The sequence below is a fragment of the Elephantulus edwardii genome, unplaced genomic scaffold (assembly GCF_000299155.1).
Source record: "Elephantulus edwardii isolate Elephantulus edwardi_28Jun2011 unplaced genomic scaffold, EleEdw1.0 scaffold00016, whole genome shotgun sequence".
In the NCBI taxonomy this organism is placed as follows: domain Eukaryota; kingdom Metazoa; phylum Chordata; class Mammalia; order Macroscelidea; family Macroscelididae; genus Elephantulus; species Elephantulus edwardii.
Window position 1 is genome coordinate 13,093,040 of NW_006399766.1, and position 9,042 is coordinate 13,102,081.

The following is a 9,042-nucleotide window of genomic DNA, read 5'->3' on the forward strand; positions in this document are numbered from 1 at the left end:
GAGAAAATGGAAAATTGTTTAGAAATTAGTGCAAAAGGCAGAGTGGGACCATGGTTCTTGAAAAGGAAAGGAAATTAGTGGAAGTCCAGACTGACTACAGCTTTACTTTGCTAAGACAGGCAAAGTACTGCTAATTGTTTTTTCTAGTCTATGCATCCCTTTTGCTATGTTAATGCTAATATCCATCATTAGCAAAGCAAATGCAATAACTATTCTCCCCACAGGACCTGTGATTGCAGCTTCCACTCCTCAGGCCTACAACTGAGTGGTTGAAAGAGGATTTTCCATTTCTTTCTACCTCCTTGCTAGCATTTCGATAGACAGAGCTCCATTTTTCCTAGAAGAGCAAAACAATATGTGGAGTCACATCTGTGCAACTGCCAACAGAAAACTGAGGGAGAAATTAATTTGGGCCCCTGGGGTCTTCTGATCATTATCATCCATCCATCTCTGCTGGCCGCTTCTACCCCAAGACTTGGGAACATTGCAGAATTACCACCTCCGGTGGTCCCAAACACTGAAGTCCTTGTGGTGTGCTCACTCATATGCACTTAAAATTTAAAAATACAAAACTATACACGAGGTATAAGGAAATTCAACAAGTACCACTCCCATTGAGAAATCAAGTAACAAATCCTTGCTAAAATAAATGTTGGTGCCCGCCCCCCTTCTATGCCAGAGCCCTGAGCATATAGGCTTTGGAATCCGGTAGCAACTGAGGGGTGGGCACATCACTTTATGTGCTTGACACTCTGCTTACTTTACTTCACTAGGGGAACAATGCTTCTCAAAACAGGGGTTCTCAGGACTGGGAAGCATCTCCCTCTTCCTGATAGATCACCAAAGCAAAGGCAGTGAAATTACTCTCATGTTCCCATTCTGGGCTCATTGGTGTGAAGGGCAAAGGTCCTTTCTCCTACTTACATTCTAGGTCCTCTGGAGCCAGGAAGTGAGATAACATCAGGTTTGGAGCTAGCCACGGCTAAGGTGGTACCTCCCCTAAGTCTACTGGTTCCTAAGAACTGGGGCAGGGCTTCGTCTTCGGCTTCAGGGCTCCTGGGGCAGATACTGTTTTAGGCTTAGATTGGGCTGGGACGTCTCTGCTAAAACATTGACTTTGCCAGGGCTGGGTTGTAGTCTCACCCTCAGATCCACTCCCTGGGTCAGGTGTACCAAGTTCCAGGACAGGTCTGCTTTTACGGCTCAACTAAGGGTTTCTGGGGGGCCAGAGACCTTCCTTCCCTCCTAGATGCAGAGTTTACCAGGACCGAGATGGTGTTTACCCCCCGCCCCCAAGACTCAAGGTTCTTGGGGACGGGGACAGGGACAGGGACAGGGACAGGGGGCCTGCCCACAGCCAGGATCAGTGCCGTAGCCTCCCTCCGCTTGGAGGAAGGGGCTGGGGACCAGCGGCCTCTTTTGCAGCGGGAGGGGGGGTTCCCTTGAGGCCCTGCCCCCTTCATGACATGCCTGAGGTGTCCGGTGACCAAGACACTCTTCGTTGGGTGCAGGGTGCGGCTCAGGGCGTGGTCACCGGGGGCTACTTAGGGCTGCCGGTGAGCCAGCCGCAGAGGTTCGCTGCAAGGCTGAGAGCACCAGCACGGCCATGGCGTGGATCCTGGACTGTCTCTTCGCCTCTGCCTTCGAGCCCCGCCCCCGCCGTGGTGAGTGGGCCCCGAGTCGCCGGGGCTTGGGGTGCGCCTGGGAGGGAGACTGCGGCTGCAGCCTGGATGAGCAGAGCGCACTAGGTTTGGCTCCTTGCCCCTTGCCTCGCTTCCCGCTGGCCTTTAGCTAATTGTTCCTGGCCCAAGGGACGGCCCGTCGAAGGCCCGCATAAATCACCAGCTCTGTCTGGAATGGCGAGCAATCGGGCTAATGGCTCAGTGGGACACCCTGTGAGCGCGTAGGCGGAGTCCCTGGCTTGGACGTCCTCCGGGACAGCCAGAGCAAGAGTGAGAGGCGCCTAAAGGCCCAAGGATGAATGTCCCTGTCAGGGCAGCCAAGACCCAAGGGACTGTGACAATAGTGGTGCGGTGCTCTGGTCACCCCCTTTTTACCTTGAGGACTCCCCCCCCCCCAACCTGAACCACAGAGTATCGGCATGGGAATACCTTCTAGAGTAGTCAAGTTCAACCCCTTCATTTAAGTGACATTGGAGACTAGAGATGGGGAAGGCCTGCTCAAGGTCATGCAAGGAGTTGGCAACAGGTCTGGGTGTCCTGGGGCTCTGCCAACTGCCCACTGCCTCAAAATTGCCCAACGGCCGGGCCTGGGGTCTCTAGTCTGGGTCTCTCTTTGGGTACTTGAGATCAGTGCGTGTTTCTCCTATCTCAGCGAAGTGAGGTCAAGAGGTATGTAAATGAGCACAGCCCGGTGTAAGTGTATGCCCTGTATTCCACCTCTTCTTTTTCTACCAAATATATTTTGCAAATAGATTCCACCCCCCTCACCTTCCTTCAAGTTTCAGGAAACTTCTGGGTTTTTTTTGTTTGTTTGGTTGGTTTTTTTTTTGTGATTCCTCAGGACCCCCACCCACACTGTCCTTCACTCCTCCTTGGTAGGCCCCACCCCCTCCATGCTGCCACCTGGCCACATGGCCACCTGTTTTTCCATAGCCTCCACCTCCAAAATCTATATTAGTGAGAATGCGTCATTGGTCATCAGCCATAGACCGAATCTAGGGTTGTCTCCTCTTTCCTCTGCCACCTCACAGGCAGAGAGAGTAGAGATCTAAGCTATTTACTTCAGCAGAAGCGGGTTTTTCATTATCACCAGACCCAGCACCTTGCTGAACTCCTGGTGAATGACTGCTTAGCGAGTTCAAGTACAGTCTCTGGCAGAGGCTTCAGGTCACTGAGAAAGAAAGGATGTGCTGCACAGAGTTCAATTCTGTTGTTATTCTGTATTGCTTTTCAAGTATATACATGGGTCCAAAAGAAAGAAATGAATAAGTATTACCTGATTCCCTTTAAGGCCTTATAGGGTTAACATTCTTCCCTGGATAGAGGCGAGCGGACATTCTATCCTTGCCTGACCTGCAAGGATGTTTTGTGATTCCAAAGAGATCAAGAATATGAAAGGTGACTTATCAATAACTCCATGTGTGTAAGGGTGGTTGGTGATCTGTCTCACATAAGGAAACCCACCTCCATCTAAAGACAAAATCATTGTAATAATTTCAGCAAAACTAAACCCTGGTTGCCATTGAGTTGATTCTGATTCATGGGGATCCTAACGTGTGTCACAGTAGAATTACGCTCTATAGGGGTTTCAGTGGTTGCTTTTCAAAAGCAGATTGCTAAGCTTTTCTTCAAGGTGCCTGGGGGGGGGGGCAGGGGGGAAGGCTCCTTTCAGCAAGTAGCCGAGCATGTTTACCGCTGCACCACCCACTGCTTCCTACCATGCCTGTTAGCAGGTTTCTCCTTAATTCAAGTCCAATTCTGTGTCCTGGGAGCTGCTACCTTCCAGTCCTGGCACTGATCTTCCATATAGCCCTTTCTAGACAAGTGTCAACCTTCTCCTTCTTGCCTCTTCAATATCCAGGCCCTATATCCTTCCTTCATTTAACAGGTGACATGACTGCCAGGGCCCTACCTGCAGCTAGCTGCTCTTCTCTGAACCCGGCCAAAAGAGGATTTCCAGCCATACTCCTCACCTCTTTTCCCTAAATATAGTCCAGGATGACTAACTTTCTCTCTTTTGGAAGCCCATGCCACATCTATGGTGCACACATAGACAGACTTAAATGAATACATACATATCTATACATTCCCACACCAATGCATGCTTACTTGAAAAGCCATTTGTATACACCAGCTCCCATGTAGACATGCAAACACACACACACACACACACACACACACACACACACAATATCTGGTAAGAAGCAACCACACACATATACACTACTCACACATCACATGCAAACACTCTTCATGCATCACATACCCATACACAATAAATACCATATACTCACATCATATATGCATACACAGTTAAAATTCTATGCACACACTCTATAAGCACATTACTTAGTGTAATAATATTGGACTTCTTTTCAAAAAAAGCTACTAAATATTCCTTTAAGTAAACTGAAGCTGTTTTTGGAATCTCCATTTTGTATTTAGTTGATGTTTGAACTCAGTTGAAAGACTTTATATTCATTATTACGTTTCTAGTCTGGTGAGAGCTGTCCCCCCACATACTCTAGTGACACACCACGCTGCCTACGCTACTTTATTACTCATAACAATAGCAGGTACTATGTGTAAAGTGCTTCAAAAAATGCTAGGCTCTAGGCTAAATTCTTGTAAAAATATAACCTAAGTCATGCCACTTCTCTTGGTTTGTTTGGTTTTTGTTGTTGTTGTTGTTTGTTTTTTTACTAGGTTAAAAAAACCCCATTTCACGGCCTCCCTCCACCCCTGGGAAATGCTGTGCAATGTGAAGGGTAACCATTGATATTCTGTAGGGCTATAGTTGCCCTTGGTGTCTTCCTTCAAATTAGTTCTAGGAATCCTCAAACTTCAGAGGTAGTAGATAGGGTGGAAGAAGCTGATCACTGACTGGGCAGAATGAGCGAGAGGATGTCTTCTAAATGTTCCTTTATTCTTCCTTCTGTTTGGAAGACAGTTGGCCTGCAAGACCTTCTTAGGGTGGCAATGGACAATGGACCATATAAGGAATTTGGGAGAGGCATCACTGTGGTCTAGGAGAACTGGTATCCCAGAAAGGTCTTCTTTCCCTGGGAAAGGAACAGCAACATTAAAATTCTCTCCCCAGTTCTTTCCTGGCATTGGATTTTGGCCTCAAACAATTGAACTTCTGTAAGGCAGCCAAAACTCTAAAGCTGAAGAGACCGTGGGGCCCACTTTACATACAAATTTGATATTTTCTTGGAGAAGGGACCCAACAGATTTGCTGAAGTCTGGTCTGGTTGACCTGCAACAGGATAATTTTCCATAACTTAGATGGGTTGACCAATTAGACTTCTCACTTCTCTGGCCTGTCAAAGGAATATTCCTATTTATCAATAACAGGAGCTCCCAAAGTTCCTGTGTAAATCACTTGTTTGCATCTTAAAGGACATATTTTTTTTTCTATTTGGGGGGGTGGAGGGAAATGTGATGTTCTAGAACTCAGTTTCTTGGCTGATGATTAGCTCACCCTCTGCCTGTTTTGTAGATGTAAGGCAGAATTCATGTGATAAAAACTGGCAAAAAACCCTCATACTCTTACAAATGTACCGCAGGCTCCAGTAGAAGATCTGACATTCATCAAGCTTAAATATCAAATGGCAGAAAGCATATTGGGCATTAACAGAGCAGGACACCAGGTCCCTGGGGTATGGCTATCACAAGAGTGAAAGCAACACTATTCTTTCCTCCCACCCCACAATTACCTACTAAGACAATTTAAATGTCCAGCAAGTGTGAAACGGATAAATACATTATGCTATATATCCACTTGTTAGATTAGCATGCAAGCATAACGTGATGTTGATAAGAAATTATGTAGCAATGTGGAAAATGGTATAATCCCAACTATGCTAAATGTACTTTTTTTTATTTTATTATTTTTGTGTGAGTGTACCGTCAAATCAGATCTGACTGGTACAGGAGGAGATTGACTCTCCTTCCCCGGCAGAGCATCTGGTGGATTCGAACCGTGCGCCTCTGGGATTGTAGTTGCAGCTCCTTACCACTAGGCCACCAGAGCTCCCCTAAATATACTTTTTTTTTTTTAAAGACTGGGAGAAAACTCAGCCAAGAGGATTTTTTTTAATCCTTTTCTCTGTTGTCTAAAATATTGATGGTTTAACAAGGTTTTTAAAATCTGAGCCCTATGGGGTGCAAATAATCTGTATAGTGGTTTGTTGTTGCTGCTGCTGTTCCGTATCATCAAGGAAGAACTAGCCTATAGTTGGCTGGGTTTTCAGAGGCTTTAGGTTGCATAGGAGGACACTGCTCATCTTTCTCATGCAAAGAAGCTGATGAATTCAAACCATCTGCTTTTTCATTGGAAGCACACTTCTTTACCTACTAAGCCACCAGAGCTCCCTGTATAATGGAATCCCACAATAATCCAAGTGGTTTTCAATTTTTTCAAATTTAATTTAAAAGTCATAACTACATCAAGTCAATCAAACTATATCTTATCAATGAACTGGTTTGTATCTCAGACAGCTATATAAAGAAGTTAATCTCTCTAAGCAGAGTATAACACTACCTACATTTTGGAATTATAAGGTTATAAATAACTATGACCATTGTTGTTCTTATTATTGAGTTTTTATTCTCATTGAGTTTGGCAATGAGATAAGCAAATTAAAGTCTCTAAAAAGAGTATACTACTACTGACATTTTGGTATTATAAAGAACAACAACTTCTGTTATTGTTGTTATTATTCCTGCCTTTTATTCAATGGCACGTCTCTGGTCCCTATGTAGTACAAACAGTTTGCAATCAATTACTAATCTAATATTCATATGAGTTGAAATTTACTCAACAGCACCCAACAATAGTAACAACTATTGTAAAGGTTAGCAGTTTGAACACACTCAGGGTACCATAGAAAAAAGAACTGGTAATTTACTTACATAAAAATTACAACCAAGAAAATCCTATAGAGGAGTTCTTCTCTGTACATAGGAAGTTCTCATAAGCTAGAATTGACTTGATGGTAACATTTTTTGGGTTTTGGGGGTGAAACATTTTCACTCAGATATCAAAAGACGTGTTTCATTCCTTTTGCAAACATTCACTGAGTCTACTATGTGCCAGTCACTTCACACAAACGATCCTATTTAACTTCCATAACAACTCTCTGAGGTTAGTTTTATTATCTCTATTTTAAAGACCATAACTGAGAAAAATTCAATAACTTGCTCACTGCCACAGTGGTAGAGCAAGGATAAAAATTCCTTTTGGTCTGGTGTTAAATCCCAGCCTGAGTGGGATTCAAAGAGTGGGGTTTGCAAAGCTCTTAGCACTATCTGGACATAAGCAAAGGCTTCCTAAACGTAGTCATGTTAATGTCGTTCAGAGCCTAAATACTGGCCTTTGACACTGCCTATGGATTAATTTCTATGAAAAAGTGCACATTTCAGCTGAAAGATGCAATGCAAATGCCACCTGTGTCCTCATAGCTGGGGCTCTGAGTCACTAGGACACGACTTCTGTTTCCTCCTGGCAGTATCATTTGTTCTCACATGTATCAGCAGAAGTAGGTAGATGGCATGTTTGATGAGTCTTGGCAGCAACTGTCACGTCTCAGATACACCTCTTGAGAAACCACACAGCTTCCTCAGTACAGGCACCACATATCCAGAAGCTGATAGGTCCCTGAACTGAGGGAAATTTATTTAGTGGCATGAGCCTATCCTGAACCCCTGCTCCAATCATTTTCTGCATGATATTGCTGGTCTTTGGTTGTTACCCATTCTTGTTTCTTTCCTTAAAGCTGAGTCTGCACGATCCCCGCAGAAGCACGCAGCGGTGGGGATTGGAGAAGTTCCAAATTCCTCACTTATTTTTGCAGGGTAAAAGCTAGAGTTAGTGAGGGTAGTAGGCAGAATGAATACTGATATAATGAATAATAATAACGAGAGGGAGGAGTTGAGAGTATTTTCCAGAGACTGGCAATACCAGAAGTCTGAATTCCCAGAGTTGGTTTTTTGCTCGGGTTCTCCCCACCCCCAGCTCTCAATACTCCTCTACATTGTAGCCTCTTTATCCTTCCTTTTCTGACTTGCCTTTTCCTCACCACTCCTTGCTTGTAATGACTTGCATTTGTCCCTAGAGGGAAGCAACAGTACCAAGGAACAAAGGGCACATACCGGGGTCTTCTCTCCACTGTCTTTTGCAGAGCTAAACAAACACAGATTTTGTTTGCCTTTAAGTGTCTTTTAGTAGCAAATCGGAAGTTTTAGGTGCGGCTGAGTATAACTAGAGAACCAGCATGTCTCCTTCTGGCCCATCTACCCTTTAACCTTAGTCACTGCCAGCAAGATAAAGGCTTAGCAGAGTCTCCTTAAGAGGAACATCAAGGAAATTAAAAAGACAAACAAACAAACAAACAAACAGCAAAACCAAACAATCACACACCCCACAAGCAAAAAGTGGAACAAAACAAACAGGAGGGGATAGCTTCGTTCTCATTCTCTTGAGCAAAATTGCACATAATTAGAAGTCATAGTTGAGGCTCAGTCCATAGTTGGAGTGGGTGGTAGTTCGGACACTTGGCAGGAAGTTGCAAACCTGCCTGTGTGGAGCAGTAGATCTATCTGAAATCTTAGTCTCATTAACACTGCCAGAAGAAACTGCAGAGTGAGAATTGGACTTGGGGTCCAGTTCTTCCGGGGCCGCATTAGGATGATGAAAAAATCATCCTAAAAGAAGAGGGGCTATTTCAAGAGTGTCAGACAAAGCAGTAATGAGGAAAATTGGCAGATCAGTCAGTCGGCTCAGCTCCACTCCCTCAACACCTTGGTTAAGACAATCTGGGTTGTGGTTGTACACTGAGAAGGGGGGAGGGAAGGGGGGATTAACTAATCTTTTTTCTCCCACATTTATTATATGTGTTAGGCACTTGGCTGGCACTTTCTGTATATTATTTCGCTTGGACATTTGAAGGAGTCTGAGGCAGGTGTTGCAAATGAGGAAACTGAGGTTCAGAGAGGGGAAGTGACCTTTCCAAGATCGGACATTAAGAAAGTGATGGAATTGCAATGCCAACACAAAGCTACCTCATTCTAAAGCTCGTGACCTTCCCCTGCATCCATGGAAAAGACAAAGGCCTTGATCTTTAAAGCCTTTTCATCCTTTCTGGAAATCAGGATCCCTCTCTTCAATAACTTCACTTTTAGGGTGAAAGCAAGCAAATCTCTGTTCATACTGAGTAATAATGAGATTATAAAAGCATTTTGCCACCTTTAAATTTTCTCATGTAGTCATTCTGTTAAGGGGACATGCTTCCTGAATCCCCAAAAGAGAGGATTTACGTGAGACATTGAAGCTCCAAGGAAAGTGTGTGTGTGTGTG

At 44.4% G+C, this 9,042-nt stretch overlaps 1 protein-coding gene across 1 annotated transcript in view; it reads left to right on the forward strand.

The window, feature by feature from the left end:
• The first annotated feature begins 1,606 nt into the window (after window positions 1-1,606).
• Window positions 1,607-9,042, forward strand: part of LOC102865863 (rho GTPase-activating protein 36-like) — a 30,919-nt gene continuing 23,483 nt past the window's right edge. The window contains exon 1 of the mRNA XM_006881797.1: window positions 1,607-1,664. Within this exon, the coding sequence (XP_006881859.1) occupies window positions 1,607-1,664 (58 nt within the window). The remainder of the gene's footprint in view (window positions 1,665-9,042) is intronic.